Source organism: Sabethes cyaneus, chromosome 2 (genome assembly GCF_943734655.1).
Source record: "Sabethes cyaneus chromosome 2, idSabCyanKW18_F2, whole genome shotgun sequence".
Lineage (NCBI taxonomy): Eukaryota > Metazoa > Arthropoda > Insecta > Diptera > Culicidae > Sabethes > Sabethes cyaneus.
In genome coordinates, this window is record NC_071354.1 from 131039955 (window position 1) to 131058504 (window position 18550).

Here is an 18550-nt window from a genome sequence, read left to right on the forward strand (position 1 = left end):
ACCCAAAGACCATTTTTTTGTAAGTCCTATAGTTTGGCAGTTATATTGTTTATTAAAAACCCGATTTAATCCACCTAGTGGTGAAAGGAACCTTTGTTATATGGTCTTACTTGCTCTTTGAGATAGAAGTCGACGTCTCCGGAACATAATTCATCTGTTGGTTAACGTTGCGTAGTGTGTTGGTTTACATAAAATTTTTGGAAATTGAATAAGTTTACAAAATTTGAACAAAATAGCAGCACCTATAAATTTTGATAGATCCTTTTTTTTCATTAAATTACTGAGTAAGGGTAAGTTGGTTGTTACTAATTTGAGTAAGTGCAAGTAAAAGCAAGTTGTAAGAGGAAATATTATTCTTTAACATATACATTGCGTAGTAAAAGTCTAGTTTATAGGTTTTTGAACTACGCATAAATTTCTGTAATGCCATTCTTTTTGATTGACATCAATAAAGTTTTCTTGAATAAATTTTATCAATTTTTATTAACCTTCGGTTACTCACGCTGTTGCATTTTGTACAAAACGTGAAGGTTTTTGAATGCCATATTGCTATAAAGTTACAAATCGCTGTTTAACTGACACATATTCTTCAATTAACTTGTTATGAGCAAAACGTCATAATTATTCAATGGATTAATACTTTAAATTGTTGGGAAAATGGATCAGCATAAGCTGACATCACAGAAACGAAGCAATCAGCAAGTAAGGTGTACCGCGATTGGCCCTGAAATTTTCTCTCGTTTCTTCATATGGAAAAATGGTGTCTGTATGCAGCAAAACTGTCAGCAAATATAAAATGTTTAAAATGTATCTGTTGGTAGTCGAGTCATTCGGGGTCAAAATTAAGGCATTTTTTTTAATCAAAGTGTTACAGTACCTAAACAAACAACCATAGAGGTATACTATATTCATCAAAGTTGTGTATTTTTACTATTTATACAATTTTGTAATACATGAAAAAGTCATACAACAATTACAAAAAGAGCTAAAATAGGAAAAAAAGGATTTTACCAATTCATATACAATGAATCAGATTTTTCTATCTCCGTTGAATAGATAGAAGGTTACTGTATTCATCAAAATTTCTTGCAATAATATGTTTTAAAACTTTGCAGAACACATCAATGTGTTATATTGAAACTGAAGAAAAATAATTTTTTTATTTCACTTTTAGGGGGATTAATCAAAATTTAAATTGCACCAGACGATAGAACTTTCAATTTCAAGAAATTCTTCCGAAGGTTCCATAAACCTAAAACCAAGTTTTCCCAGTCAAAATTCTAGTGCGCATGTCTTTTTGGCTTTGGGCCATTGTGCGCGCGAGTAACCGTATTACACAAATTGGCGCGAGTGTTGGAGGGTTAATATCTTTTGATCGGCAAAACCAATTCTTCTGAAATTTTGCAGATATATTTGCAGCATTAAAATCTCTAATTTGATGACAAAATAATTGAAACTAGATAAATCATCTTGGATGAAATCGTTATAAATTATTGTAAATTTTAATGTGTTTTATTCAATTGCTCATAACTTTCAAATTAAACGTCCAATCAAAAAACAAATCAATAGTGATCTATTAGGTTATGTTACCTTTCAAATGAGACTAATAGCGCCTAAATCGGTTTAGTCATCTCTAAGAAACAGGCGATAATTATTACCTTATCAAAACAGGTTTTTTAAGCATAACTTTTAAAATACCTGTTTGTTTTCAATAAAATTAACCTGAAAAATTTAGCGTTACAAGAGCTTTCATTCGATACCAAGGTCGTTGAAATCGGTCATTTGGTTCCGGAGAAAATCGTGTCACGTAATTTTCACTTTTTAACTTATAACTTTTATACGAAATGTCGGACCTCGAAACAATTCAATAGTGATATACTAGGCAATAATACTTTTCAAACAAAAGTAATAGCGAACAAACCGGTTCAGCCATCTCCGAGAAACAGGCGGAAGAAAAGTTGCGCCCCGCACATACACACACACACACACACACACATACACACGCACACACACAGACATTGCTCAGTTCGTCAAACCCTGTCGATTGGTATATGTGGCTCGGCCCTCCGGGCTTCGGATCAATTTCGTGTTTTTCGACCAATTCCTAAACCTTTGTTATAGTATAACAAAGGTAAAACCCGATTTAATCCACCTAGTGGTGAAAGGAACCTTTGTTATACGGTCTTACTTGCTCTTTGAGATAGAAATCGACACGTCTTCGGAACATAATTCATCTATTGGTTAACGTTGCGTAGTGTGTTGGTTTTCATAAATATTTTGGAAATTGAATAAGTTTACAAAATATGAACAAAATAGCAGCACCTATAAATTTTGATAGGTCCTTTTTTTCATGAAATTACTGTGTAAGGGTAAGTTGGTTGTTACTAATTTGAGTAAGTGCAAGTAAAAGCAAATTGTAAAAGGAAATATTATTCTTTAACATATACATTGCGTAGTAAAAGTCTAGTTTATAGGTTTTTGAACTACGCATAAATTTCTATTTCTATTCTTTTTGATTGGCATCAATAAAGTTTTCTTGAATAAATTTCATCAATTTTTATTAACCTTCGGTTACTCACGCTGTTGCATTTTGTACAACACGTGTAGGTTTTTGAATGCCATATTGTTATAAAGTTACAAATCGCTGTTTAACTAACGTATATTATGCAATTAACTTGTTATGAGCAAAACGTCATAATCATTCAATGCATTAATACTTTAAATTGCTGGGAAAATGGGTCAGCATAAACTGACATCACACAAACGAAGCAATCAGCATGTGTGGTGTACCGCGATTGACCCTGAAATTTTCTCTCGTTTCTTTATAAAAAAATGGTGTCTGTATGCAGCAAAACTATCAGCAAATATAAAATGTTCAAAATGTATCTGTTGGTGGTCGAGTCATTCGGGGTCAAAATTAAGGCACTTTTTTAACGCTGTTTAACTAACGTATATTCTTCAATTAACTTGTTATGAGCAAAACGTCATAATTATTCAATGCATTAATACTTTAAATTGTTGGGAAAATAGATCAGCATAAACTGACATCCCAGAAACGAAGCAATCAGCATGTGAGTTGTACCGCGATTGGCCCTGGAATTTTCTCTCGTTTCTTCATATGGAAAAATGGTGTCTGTATGCAACAAAACTATCAACAAATATAAAATGTTTAAAATGTATCTGTTGGTAGTCGAGTCATTCGGGGTCAAAATTAAGGCATTTTTTTTAATCAAAGTTCTACAGTACCTTCACAAACAAACATAGAGGTATACTATATCCATCAAAGTTGTGTATTTTTACTATTTATACAATTTTGTAATACATGAAAAAGTCATACAACAATTACAAAAAGAGCTAAAATAGAAAAAACGGATTTTACAAATTCATATACAATGAATAAGATTTTTCATTCTTCGCTGAATAGATAGAAGGTTACTGTATTCAACAAAATTTCTTGTAATAATATGTTCTAAAACTTTGCAGAACACATCAATGTGTTATGTATTGAAACTGAAGAAAAATATTTTATTTATTTCACTATTAGGGGGATTAATCAAAATTTAAATTGCACCAGACGATAGAACTTTCAATTTCAAGAAATTCTTCCGAAGGTTCCATAAACCTAAAACCAAGTTTTCCCCAGGCTTGGCATACACTTTGCGCTTTGATTTTGCTCTTTTGATTACTGCTCCTCAGCCAAGCAAAATTTGAAAAAGTGATGTATGGGGCGTTTGTAGAATTTGCTTTTATCTACAATATTGCTAAAGTAAGCATTACTGTGCCTTTTGTATTTATGGCGCTATAAGGCTGCTACCCCCTTGGTAGCAAAAAGAGCGCTCTTTTTGCTACCAACGGCATTGCTGCCCTACAGCGCCGTAAATACTAAAGATAAAACTTCACTTTCTTCAGCAATATTATAGATAATTACTAGCTCTACAAAAGCCCCATACACCACTTTTTCAAATCCTGCTTGGGTGAGGAGCAGTAATCAAAAGAGCAAAATCAAAGCGAAAAGTGTATGCCAAGTCTGGTTTTCCCAGTCAAAATTGTAGTGCGCATGTCTTTTTGGTTTTGGGTCATTGTGCGCGCGAGTAACCGTATTACAAAAGTTGGCGCGAGTGTTGGAGGGTTAATATCTTTTGATCGGCAAAACCGATTCTTCTGAAATTTTGCAAATATATTTGCAGCATTAAAATCTCTAATTTGATGCCAAAATAATTCAAACTAGATAAATCATCTTAGATGAAATCGTTGAAAATTATTGTAAATTTTAATGTGTTGTATTCAATTGCTCATAACTTTCAAATTAAACGTCCAATCAAAAAACAAATCAATAGTGATTTATTAGGCTATCTTACCTTTCAAATGCGACTAATAGCGTCTAAATCGGTTTAGTCATCTCTAAGAAACAGGCGATAATTATTACCTTGTCAAAACAGATTTTTTAAGCATAACTTTTTAACTACTTGTTTGTTTTCAATAAAATTTATCCGAAAAATTTAGCGTTAACAAGAGCTTTCATTCGATACCAAGATCGTTGAAATCGGTCATTTGGTTCCAAAGGAAATCGTGTCACGTAATTTTCACTTTTTTATTTATAACTTTTGAACGAAATGTCGGACCTCGAAACAATTCAATAGTGATATACTATTCAAAAATACCTTTCAAACAAAAGTAATAGCGAACAAATCGGCTCAGCCATCTCCGAGAAACAGGCGATAGAAAAGTTGCGCCCGCACATACATACACACATACACACACACAGACATTGCTCAGTTCGTCGAACCCTGTCGATTGATTATATGTGGCTCGGCCCTCCGGGCCTCGGATCAATTTCGTGTTTTTCGACCAATTCCTAAACCTTTGTTATAGTATAACAAAGGTAATAGTATAACAAAGGCAAAAATATGACAATCGAATTGTTTGCTAACTCCGCTAGTGCACTATTTTTCATAAAACATTTCTTTTGACAACGGTGGGACACAAAGACGTGAGTGACACTGAGACATAGCTTTCGCCGTGCAATTTTTTAAAAAAATTTATCGTTCAATTGCAGGGTTTGACTGTAAATGAATCCTGTAGTGTAAGTTAAAAGTCAGATGTCTAGGATTTGTCTTTTGTATGAGTATAAATATGTAATTTTCAATCATACCCAACAATAATGCATGCTTTATAGACACAATAAACGGTACAACCTCTAAACTATTCTTTATTACCCAAAAATATGGTATAAATTGATTTCAAATAGGTATCTCAGTATGCAATACTCGTTGTCTCACTCTTCCCACCTATTTGTTAACAGCGGTAGTGAGACAAAATTACCCCTTCACATTTATGGTTGTAACTAAATTAGCTTATAACCAAAATTACTGAAACTTTTTTTCAGATAACTAGAAGGATATAACTTTTTAGATTCGGCAACTTTTTAGATTAGGCAAAATCACAGAAAAAAGAAAAAGAAACGAAACACAGACTAAGAGAATAAGAAACCACATATCAATTTTTTATTCTCTTGGTCTGTGTTTCGTTTAAATAGCCTAACGTTATAAATAATAATCTCCAGATTTCTACAAAACAAAACAACTAACAAAGCAAAATCGCCTCAGTATGATGAAATTTGTATTTTCCTACGAGCGACGTTGAAAGGTCTATGCAATAGAAATCTGAAATAAAATTAGTGATATTTTTTAATTTTTAGTCGGTCATTCCCCATTAAAACAAAACTTCACCATTTTAGATTACATGCATTTCTTATGGATACACTATTTTCTAACAAATGGTGGGGACTATTAGAATGATTTATATCAATTCAAATTATAAGTACACAATACACATTTTAAACACACAGAAAAATTTGATAACAGTTGAAACATTCTGGTATTACCAAGAGTTTTGTTTCCATACCTAATTTTATACGCACATTTTGCACTCTCCTGTCTGAAACTAATATGTAAAAAAATTACAAATTGAAGCGCATTGATAGAGAAATATAAGTAATACATTTTAAGCAATTTTTTGCAATAAAGGTACATACATCCATTTTTAAATTGTTGCGTAAAAAACTGCTAATTCTGGCTTTAGTTTTCAAAAGGTCACATAATCTACCCTTTTGCATGCATTATGCGACCTTCTGAAAACTAAAGCAAGATTTATACAGACAAACAGAGTCTGTATGATTAGCAGTTTTATGCAGTTACCTGCTAAATGTAATCTGTTTCGTTAGAATCAAACAAAGACGATGGAAGCACAGAGAACAAACAACCATTCATGATCAAAATTTTCGGGAATTCTTGGATATAATTTCGAATCACCGGTAGGGTATCCACATATACAGTAGAATTTCGAATTTGGCAACAAATTCGTATCGGTGCCTAAGCACATGGTATGGTGCCTAAAGCACAGCAATGATTCACTAACTAAGGGTTCGTTAGTTAGTTCGTTGGGCGTTTTGTTAATTGGGTATGTAGCAGTTCATAAAATTACACTGCGTGTTCTAATGGCAGGTTCAATAAGAAATGAATGTAAATTTCTATTCTCCTATCTTGGCCTACTAATCGAATTTAACTATTTTATACTTACTACAGGGTATTCGTTAGTTGGGGGTATGAAATGGGGAAGGCAAATGAGGAGCGTCCAATAGAGCTCTAGCCATCCAAAGCGCCTACCTAGCGCCTCCACGTGGCCATAACTGGTAATGCTCTATTGAGTAGCCAAGCTAGGAGGTGCGATGCTGGGTGGTTCCTGGCTGCCTAATCTCAAAACCGCGGTTTTAAGCAGACGGCGGAGCCATACGGCCTTACTAATAGGTAAGCCTACTATAAGTTATTTTAATTATTTTTTTCGTTTTAGTTTATGAAGCATTGCTGTATAGTAAAAACTTTGGCCAAAACAAGTTTTAATACTGCACATGGTTACCAGATGAAAAAATTAAATGTATTATTAGAAGCACTTATGGAACCTCAAAGGACGCAAATCAATTCCATTCGAAGGACTCCTGGTGAGATTGTTCTATTTTTGCCCATATATACTACATTTCATCTTAATATCATATTATTAATAGTATTATTATTGATATCATCACTACAGGGTATTCGTTAGTTGGGCCATGTGACAACTTGAAAGCCAAAATTCTATTGAATTTTTGACTTTTGAAATTTCTAACAACTGTCAGTCGGCCCAATTAGCGAATCTGCTGGAGTGCAGTCGTGACCCAATTAACTAATTCAGGCTGGATTGGTAAATTCATTACATATTAGTAATTTTTACCTTTTCTTTGCGGAAACCGGAAGATGCCCGACGCAGAATAATTATATTCGGATATTGAGTTATTATTTATTTATTTGATTTTTTTTAATAGTGAGATTTTTTTATATATTTTATAACTCTTTAAATATGTGTCCTAGCGACAAACAGCCTTCCGAAAAAATGTGTATTTTAACATACTAAATAACTTTGTAGACCATTTGAAAGCAATAAAAAAATCGTGTGCAAAGTTATTGAGCATAACTGACTTTAAAGTGCTCTTTTTAAGCACATCATTATATTTCGCAACCAGTAAGTTGCTTATTTTAGTATTGCTGATTTCCCACCCTTTCGTACGCGATAAATTATATCCGTCGCGGGCAAAACCATCGCCAGAATCGTCGCAAGGGCAAATATCGTTTATTTTGTCAAGTAATTCAATAGCTTACGTGCTAGACAAGTAAAATATATACTTATAACTTACATACAGCAAAGCAGATTCTTTTTGCGACGATTTCAAGCTGTCAAAAAAGTGAGCAGCGCGTTTTGTTACCAAAGAAACGGGCAATATGTTCTGCAACTTTTAAGAGGAATTTTTTTTTGAGGTTTTTTCTTTGAAAAAGTAAACTTTTTTAAAGACACTACTCTTGAAAACTTCGCTTTTTTGCGATTCTGGGCCACTGTGCAAGATCGCATTTTCGCGATTCGGCACCACTGTGCTTTGCCTGGAGAGATATAAAATGTCGTGGAAAACATATTTTTCATCAATTTTGTTTACATAAAAAGTGTATAATGATTACACTGCATAGATTTCGTTTATCCAAATAATTTTAATTTTAACTCAGAATAACTTGTATGACAAACATGTTCATTTAAAAACTATCATTTTAACAGAAATTAAAATTCTATCTTTGCTTTTTACGTTAGAACGCTTAGTAAGACGTTACCTGCACCCGGTGTAGCTCTCCGTTGCGATCCTCGGCGCTTTTGAGGTGGTGGTGTTTCGGAATCATTCAATCGAGGCTCACTTGTGCAATGGCCTTTGGAGTCTTGAAGCGTAGAAGGAGGTGGTTGAGGTTTCCGTCGTACCTGTGGGTATATTTTTGAAATAATTCTCTAAATTGTCAACCAAGAAGAGCATTGCATAGAATTGCATAGAATTAGAAAATAGTTTTATTCGTTAATGACACAAAAAAGACTTGTCTTACGTCATGTATTAAATAAACAAAATAAATAAATAAATAATTTAACTGTCTAAGTCTAAATGCAGGGGTTGGATAAAATAAACTGGGCACCTTCCACAAAATAAAACAAATTTAGATGAACCCAACTGCATTCGACGGGGTATGTCAAAAACTGATTTTTTTCATCGCTTGTATCTTTTTCTGTCATGGAAATTTAATAATATTCTTATTTTGTCCCAAAACTAAACTTCATTCCCAGCCGATTGGTGAAAAAAGGACGGAAATCCGTCGAGAAATAACCAAGTCACGGCCATTACCGTGAAATCAGTATCAGTAACATTTATTGCTCTGACCATTTTAGGACATGACGCATCAATATGACCATCAAACTTCAAAGTTTTATGAACCACTGACACTGAAAGCATTTCCGGGTTCGCAGCTTGCCATGACAACCCTGTAATAGGTTTTAGGTACCCCGGCAGAAATTGTCGTTTTAGCGAATATTCGAATCCATATCAATATAGGTGTCACACTTCAGAATTTTTCACCGTCGTAAATTCTTGAAATTTGACATCCATATTGGTATAGTATCGGTCATGTTTTAAAATGACCATAAAGGTAGGACGTTACTGGCAACATTTCCAGAGATGATTTCACTGAAATGGTCATATCTCGATGGTTTCTCTACGGACCTCCGTTCTTTTGTCGACAACTGGAAATGAAATCTAGTTTGGGGATAAAACATGAATATTATTAAGGGCCCTATTCTATAAGTTACGTCGAGCAACTCAACTCGACTCAGTCACTGTCGAGTGAGGGGAGAACAGGCAACATAGCGGCTCAATACGCCACCAAAATAAAACAAGGTCACTCGTCATTTGCTGACAGTTGAGTCACTAACTTTTTAGCGGTCGACCCGGTCAAGTTGCGCGACAAAGTCGTGTCGCATGTGACTTACATAATACCAAAAGTAGACTAGTCGAGCAACTCAGGTGTCTTTCCCTCAGCATGGAAATCGGCATCGGCGGACAAGGCCTGCAGGAACCTTGGGTTCATTATGCGCATCGGCAAGAACATCAACGATGTTTACTGCTTGGAAGCTCTCTATTGTGCATTAGACCAATCCAGTCTTGAATACTGTGCTCCAATTTGGAGTCCCTACTATCAAAATGGAGTTAGCCGAATCGAGTCAGTGCAGCGGAGATTCATTCGTTTTGCTCTTCGGAGACTTCCGTGGAATAACCCTTTTTTTCAGCTGCCAAGCTACGAACTACGCTGTAGGCTCATCCACCTAGACCCCCTTCATGTTCGTCGTGATGTGAATAGAGCAAAAATTGTCTCCGATTTATTGACCTCGCGAGTGGATTGCCCATATATATTGGAAAACCTTGATATTCACGTCCGGAGTCGTACATTGCGCAATAGCCACTTTCTACACGTACCGAATCGACGGACTAACTACAGCAGCTTCAGCACGATTACCGGTCTACAACGCCACTTTAACCGTTTTTACTCCAGCTTGAAATTTGACGTCAGCCGTAACGTGCTGAAATATCGTTTTTATCAATAGCACGTAGTTTTTAGGTTAGGTTATCATTTCAGCCACAAGGCCTGTTGATGTACAAATAAACAAATAGTAACACTCGACGTGACTTGCAGAATGTGGCCCTAAATTTACATCACAGAAAAAGATACAAGCGATGAAAAAAATCAGTTTTTGACAATTGTGGCTGCTACCTCTTGGTAGCAAAAAGAGCGCTCATTTGATTACCAAAGGGTAGCAGCCCCAGAGTTACGGCGCTCTACAAAAGATAAATCTGTACTTCCTTCAACAATATTGTAGATAATAATTAACACTACAACTGCCCTTTACACTACTTTTCCGAATTCTGTTTCGCTGATGCGCAATAGTCAAATGAGCATCTACTAAACCAAAAACCGAAAATGGAGCCTGAGTCTAATTGTTTCATAGGTCGCTATTGAATTTTATACTGATCGGACTTTTAGTTCAAAAGTTAAAAGGCATCCCGAGGCAAGTGAGACCTAACAATTGCGTAGTTAGGGTTTATTTGACTGTGTAATCTCCTATGATTATTTTAAAATTCTTGCACCAGAGAAACTCTTCAGTGGTATCACTTCGAAGGTTTAATTACAAAAATGGACATGAAATGAATCTATGGAGAAATTTCAAAATCATGGCGATAGGTCCCACTTACCCCATTCACCTATATTCAAATTTGATTGAAAAGCAAAAAATAACAGAAAATTGTGTATGTATAATACTATTAATATACAGCAGACTACCACATCAGCATAATTGTTGGGATTGGAGCATCTCAGCCGCAGAAGGTTAACATAAATGTCAGTACCTAAGCAAGTTCTGAAATAAAAGTTTTCCTATCACATAGATAATTTACCGCTAGGTACTGCACGTCCTTTTCCAGTGGATGACGAATGCAGATTCTCTGACTCTTTATTCAGTAGCTCAAGCTTATTCAGTAAAATTTGTTGTCTTTTAAGAGATGATATGATAAGCACTCTTTACGTTCTTAAATTCATTTTAACTTTTTTATGAATTTGGAAATTAATTATGCCAAAAGAAATCGCGTACCATTGATCGTGGAATGATCTTCTAGAAATCCTTCAGTTTTTAATTTTATTTATCAAGTGCCCACTTTTACCTGTTTTACCGGCATTGAATTTATCAATACCGAAAACCCGGTTTTCGAAATACTCCCTCGGTATCTCTAATTTCAACCATAATTTTCTCCATTTGCTGTTGTTTCTTCCCCCTCTTGGAGGGGGGCTCCCATACATATGAAACACAAATGTTTGCATAACTCGAGAACTAATCAAGCAAATGGAATCAAATTTGACATGTGAGGTTTTTATGAGGCAGGATTTTTTTCCATGATGAATTGTGACCCCTTCTCCCTTTAAGAGGGGGGAATCCCATACAAATGAAATACAAATTTCCTCATACTTAACTGTAGAACTAAACAAGCAAATGGAACCAAATTTGACATGTGGGGGTTTTTGGAGGTAGGATTTTTTTCTATGGTGAATTGAGACTACTCTTATCTTTAAGAGGGGGGCTCCCATACAAATGAAACAAAAATTTCTGCATAACTCGAGAATTAATCAAGCAAATGGAACCAAATTTGGCACGTAGGGAATTCCGGATGCAGGATTTTTTTCTATGATGAGTTGAGACCCCTATCCCCTCTAAGTGGGGGAGCTCCCATACAAATCAAATGCGAGTTTCCTCATAACTCAAGAGCTATTCAAGCAAGTGGAACCAAATTTGGTGTGAAAGTGTTTTTGGAGGCAGGATTTTTTTATATAATGGCTCGAGACTTCTCCCTTCTCTAGGAGGACGCTCATACAAAGAAAATAGAAATTTTTAAATAACTTTATTCAATAGCAATACCACCAAAAACTGCTTATAGTAACACTCAGGGAACCGACAAAATCGAAGAGCGATAGGGGAGAGTCGTCTACAGTGATACACTTTTTTTTCCAAAAATTTTAAAATATTTTTCTTTATTGCTACCAACGAGCTGTTCAATTTATTTGGAAGCTATGTCCTTCTAGTTGTTTGTCTCATTATTCACCAAAAGGTGGGAAGAGTGAGACAACAAGTATTACATCCTGAGACACCTATTTGAAACCAATTTAAAACATATTTTTGGGTAATAAAGAATAGTTTAGAGGTCGTGTTTTTATTGTGTCTGTAAAACATGCATTATTCTTGGGTTTGATTGAAAATTCCGATTATTTTCACATATAGGATGGGGCAAAGTGTGTCAGTGAAGTTTTCTATGTCCTATGATATTAATCCAAGTTTGAAATATTGTTCTTTAAAACATCTTATCAGTACCTTTTTCTACCAGGGATAAAAAATAACCGGCAAGTTATGAGTTTCTCCGTAAAAACCCTTGAAATTTTTGGCACCGTCGCTTATGCGTTACTTCAAAATGAAAAACTAGTTATCACTTAAAAATTCAATGTCTTTAACCCATATTATAAATCAATTATTTGTTTGGGTTTAACGATACTACATATAAAAGTGGTTTACAGACTATTTATTTGCAAGCAAGCGTTAATTGTCATGTTTATTCAAATAACATGCTTCGGGGCAAAGTGTATCACAGTAGTCTGGGCGAGGGGTATAAATGTAAAGTTAGAAAAATATTGCTTTGAATCAGTGGCGTAGCCAGAAAAGTTTCTTAGGGGGGGTATTATAAAAAAAAAATCGGACATAGCCGAACCTTAAGCAGTTTATTCAAGAAATGGGAAATTATTTTCAGTTAAAAGCTATTTAGGTTGAAGTTCAGTGTTCTTCATTTGACAAAAAAATTGAAATACTCTCAGTTTTGCCTCTCAGTTGGCATCGAGGTATGTTGTGTGTTCGAATCTCGGCTGGGAGAGGCTGTAAAACTCCATAGGCAGCGGCAATTGTTGGCAGCGGCGAACCAGAAATGGTAGATGAGCTCGTATATGTGGGATCGCTGGTGGCCACGGACAGTAACGCAAATGAGGAAATTCAGCAACGTATTCAAGCAGGACATCAAGCCTACTTCGTAAAACGGCACGATCAAGAAACATAAGCCGCCGTACGAAGCTGACAATGTATAAGCCCCCTTCTGAACTGATTGGATTAGGGATTTGACAATGCGCACTGAGATTATACGAGCCCTTGTGGACGGTGGACGACAACTTCTGAAACGCCTTGGAAATGGGCGACGAATAACCCAAGATCGAGTTGAATGAAGCTTAAAATAGCACGAACCATCCCGGCTCTAAACTGCTGACGACGACGACGAAGATCGTACAACCAGCCCCGCAAATTTTCTTGTGTTTCAAACCAGAACCCGGCATAGTCCAAACAAATAAAAGACGCTGGCTTTCTCTTACCTTCGTATCATACATGAAGAGACTGGTCTCGTTTGTTGAACAGAATATTTCAAGCAACCGCCAGCTGAAGTTGGTGACTGTTTCAAATGACGACAACTGAAAGTCAGGCACGAACACGATTTGTCGATGTTGACTAGGTTAAATATTACATGCGTTATATTGTAGGAAATGTTACTCAAATTCAATTTATTTGCGTTAAGTTACTGACCTTCGACTGAATGTTTGATAGGAAAGTGAAAACTTTAAAACCGATCGTCATGCTGACGTGAAACCTGTTTTACTGACGCAGATTAAAGCCAGCTTTGAAACGAAGCAGTGTTGCTTCAGTTGATGGTTGTGAAATTTCAAGCTCGAAAGTGTAGAACAATTTTTCTTCTGTGGGGGGGGGGGGTGGTTTGAACCCCCAAACCCCTTCCCCCTCCCGTCGCTACGCCCATGCTTTGAGTATGTTTTAAACATCTACCGTTTAATCTAGATTACCTATATGACATAAGTGTGCATAAAATAACAACTATTGAGAAAAGAACGCATGAGCTGCTAAATAGACCAAGCGATAAAATGCTCAAAACAGCGCGTCGAAAATATTATATACACGTTGCGGAAAACTGCCAAATTTTCACTGATTGACTTGAACATGCAATTACAATTGTTTTTCACTATTTTAAATAATTTTGCTGAATCCTACAAATTTAAACCATCCTGTTTAAGAACGTGACACTCTTTGCCCCATTGATTGACACACTTTGGTGTTTTTCCACTACCAGAAAAAGAGTCTTTTTCAAAGCAAACAATTCGATTGTCATATTTTTTCTAATATTAACTCTTATTGCTATGTGATGCTATGAAGTAATTTTAATTTTAATTAAACAGAGTAAGGAGGGGTAAAAGTGCGATTCAATGATATATCGGTGCAAATTCCGAATAAATTGACTACATTAGCATGTATGGGTGACTACTTTGACAGTTCGAATCTAACATAAACATTGGTTGCTTACGAAGCATAGTTGCTGAGTTATGTGCAAATGTTATTTTAGGGCGAGTTTGATGTAATTTTTCGTTATACGGCAAATACGATATCAGCAGGAGGATATTACTTGTTGAAAATTCGTAGCAGAATTTTACATCACTCACATATCTGTTTTGAAAACACGGTGAAAAGAATTTACAAAATATATTTCGCTTTTCCGTAATTTAATCTAACCCCGTCAAGCGCTTAGCGGGGTAAAAGTTCGATTCACAGACGGGGCAAAAGTTCGATTCATGGAGGAGGCAAAAATGTATAGCTAATTATATACAGCTTTAGTCACTTTATTACAGATACTAGAAATGGATGATCTACAGAAAACTGTGTGATCTACAGATGTTGGCCGAAGGAAAACTATGTTTTTCCGATGATGAAACAAAAACCAAACGTTTGGAAAAGTTTCCATCTGACGGAGGCTGCAATACACCAGCGCAAAATAGGAAAGGTGCAAAATGAGAACATTCCTTACCGAAACATATCGCAGATTGAAGATAATATGGTTTTGTTAGCTACTGCTGTGCTAATTTCATTAGTTCGAGCTTCGCACTTTTACCCCGCGGTATCCCACTAGCGAGGCAAAAGTGCGATTCGGCACTTGATCAGAAGAATGAAGAATTTATTTTGCACAACACTATTATTCCAGATGATTTATAGTTGAATGTGAAGACGTTGAGTCACTATAATATATATTTTGTTGTTGTCCTTCTTTATATCTCACGAAAATTGAAGACATGATTGATGATTTTTGTTTCCTTAGTGTTACTAACACTAAATGATTCAGGGCGATACGACCGCAGGCCGCGAGTGTTGATTTTTATCTGTAAATCCTAAAGTGTCCGAGCATACAGGACTTCCCCCTACACACTTAAAAAATCAGTAAAATTTTACCGAAATCTGAACAGCTGCACGTTTGGTAAAAATTTCGGAGGTGCAAATCGACATTTACGGATCTTTAGTAATGTTTGATATCATAAAAATGTTTTTCATTTCATTTCATTTGCATTTATTGTCCGATAGCGTAAGGCAAGCCTTTTTTATCTGCTATCTCCGATCTTACTGAGTCAGTTTTGTACAGTCTTCTTTTATAACTAATACTAATAACTAATTTGTAATACTAATGTCGGTTCCAATAATCTAGTGAGCCCCTCCTAAAAAATGCTTCTGACGGTATTCGCTTTAATGATCTAGGAAGAACGTTCCAATTAGCCACACCCAATACAAACAGCAAGCTAGAGTAACCAGAGGTAGTGTACGCTGGAACTACCAAATTTTAATGTCGTTGTCCACGAAGAAAAGTTAACTTCTGGTAAAGCGGTGCAGGATACTGCGAGGTGATGAGCATGTGTAAAAACAGACACGAACGATGAATGAAAAGCCGGTCCAAAGGACATCCGAGGAGATTTCGTTGTAGATGGGTGACGGAAAACGATTCAAACCGTATACATATCGAACACATCTGTTCAATGCGACGTGCGTTTATTCATGGCAGCAGCGCTTGGTTTTACATGCACTACATCACCGAAAAGTACATACACACGGCAAGATTAGCGCCTTGAATAATTTCATCTTGCTAGCGGTCGGTGCTGCAGCAGTGGTGCAACGCAACCTTCGTAGAACAGCATAAATTTGACCACATTGCTGATTAATCATGCTATCCCAGGAAAGGTCTTCACGAAAGAGATACCCTAAGTTCATCGCACTAGCAGTAGATTGAAGTGGCTGGCCATCTATGATTACCGGAGGTATTTCCGATGAATTCAAACAATTATTTCTACGATATCTCATCCACAGTGCACTACCCTTGGAGTTATTTATATGCAAGTCGTTTTTTCTAGACCACGCAGATATACTGCTTAAATGGCTGGCACCGAAAGGTCGAATCACGAATGGCCGAAATCCAAATGGCCGAATTTCAACAGCAGTCACGGAAGGCCGAATCACGAATAGCCGAATCACGAATGTTCGCGATAGGCCGATTTTTTTCGGAATGCCTAAATAACTATTCAATGAAAAACATGAATTGGCAAGTAGTTAAAAAATAACTTTAGTCAAACAAAAAACAAAATAAGCAACACAACTATTTACTATAGAGTATAGATGATTGATAGTTCTTTGTTCCAATAAGCGCAAATGAACATCGTTCATTGTAAGGTGCGAGGCCTATTTACCGTGTTAGTAGCAAATGTTTCCTAGATGATACAGGGAGAGACGGCCGTAGGCCGCGAGTGTGCGCCGGTGACCCGCCGTCGGAAGCAGAAACCCCCTGCAGAAACCACTTCTATTTAGGTGCATGCATTTTCCTAGGTTCACTGACTACTAGGGATTATCCCTTATTTAAGCATTTAAGCATCTACCCTACGTTTTGCTGGTTGAAGGTCGTGAATATTTTCGGCCGAATATAACGTTCGGCCTTTTGTGATGCGGCCATTAGATATATTATGCCTTTTGTAATTTCGGCCTTTTGTGTTTTGGCCATTCGTAGGTAATCCGGTTTAAATGATCATTGACAATACTAACAATTTCTGCCGCAGGAACGCCATTTCTAAGAACGTATAGCTGAACGTCATCGGCATACATTTGGATGGAGCAGTACTTGAGCACATTGGGAAGATCGTTATATAGCAGCAGAACAGCATAGGCCCAGGCACAGATCCTTGTGGAATTTCAAAACAAACTTCAGGACATCGTCAGAATCGACCCGCACATGATACAGTTTGCATACGTTTCGATAGATATGATCTAATAAGGCTTACAGCCTCGGCAGAAAATGTGAACTGGGTGAAAGAAGCTCTTACACAGCGTAAAATGGGAAACCGTGTCAAATGCTTTTGAGAAATCCAGCAGCAGCACTAGTCCTACGCCTTTCTTGTCCAGCTTGCGGCCAATGTCGTCTGTGACCTTTAAAACCGCAGTTTTCACACTTTGTCCTTTCTGAAATCCCGCCTGATGCTCGGAAAGTAATTCGTTATCCTTAAGAAAAGCAGAAATTTGATGTCCAATAAGTTTCTCGAAAACTTTAGAAACAGCGCACAGGATAGAAATTGGTCTAAGATTAGTTAGCGAATTCAGGTGCGATTTCTTCCGAAGCGGCAGCACGATTATTTGTTTCCAGATGTCGGGGTAGGTTGCAGTTTCAATAACTCTGTTAAACAGAAAACAAATCTGCTCGACGACCAGCGGAAGAAGAATCTTGACGAATTTTATTGGAATACCATCAGAACCAACAGCGTTTGACGTACTGTCCCAGACAGAATTAATTACTTCCCATGTTTCAGCCTGTTTAAATCGAAATGCTTCTTCCTGGGATGCTCCATTCCAATTGCTGCTTGCTGGTACAGATGTTGTACAGGTGAACAGTTAGACAGAAAAGTATTATTCACCTCGTCAGGGCCAAAGTCGCAGTCAACTGATGCCACGTTACGACAGACACCTAGGCTTTTCAGCCGTTTCCACAAATCGCCAATGTTTCCACAATCGCCCAAAAATCGCTCAAAATAATCTTCTTTTGCTAGCCGGATTAATGAATTGGTACGATTTCTCAGTGTTTTGAAGTACTGGCGTTTTGCATATTTCAAGTGTGAAGGAGATCGTTGCCATTCTTTATATGCTAGCTCTCTTTCTAAGATAGAACGCCGGACATCAGCATTGAACCAAGGATTAGGTCTTCTGTTAGTCTTTGCTTCTCGAAGCGGTATGTGCTCGTCGTGAATCGTTTTGATATTTCACATAGTCTCTGAAGGTGATTTTCTGCTCCTCTCTGGTAACCGCGAAGTCCAAAGAAGCAAATATCCAATATTAAAGAAAACTTTTTACACCATATTGGTATATAATAATGGTAAACAATATAATAATAATAATATTATCTTGCTGTACCGTATTTATGGCAGGAGAGCTATTTCGCGATATCAAAAACAAATATATTTACCGGTGCCAAAGTCGGAGTATTTCAGTATAGAAATCTGCCTCACGTATCCAGCTATTAACAAAGTTCTAGGAAAAAACTTAAGTCCTCAATATAATATGTTATTGTTATATTAAAAGAACACACAATAATAAGATAATTCATAACTGCGCTGTCGCTGTCGCTTGTTTGCAGCGTTAGAAAAGCAAAACGGCTGTGCCTCTCAGTTGGCCTCGAGGTACGGCACTGGTCTAATAACCCGATCAAATGAATATATCAATT

The 18550-nt window shown here is 36.5% G+C and overlaps 1 protein-coding gene across 1 annotated transcript in view; it reads right to left on the minus strand.

The window, feature by feature from the left end:
* Positions 1-18550, minus strand: part of LOC128736897 (GTP-binding protein RAD) — a 90059-nt gene that overhangs the window by 62243 nt on the left and 9266 nt on the right. Inside the window, exons 2-3 of the mRNA XM_053831398.1 lie at positions 8190-8331; positions 5905-5937 (exon numbers count right to left, since the gene is read on the minus strand). Coding sequence (XP_053687373.1) covers positions 5905-5937; positions 8190-8331 — 175 coding nt within the window. The remainder of the gene's footprint in view (positions 1-5904; positions 5938-8189; positions 8332-18550) is intronic.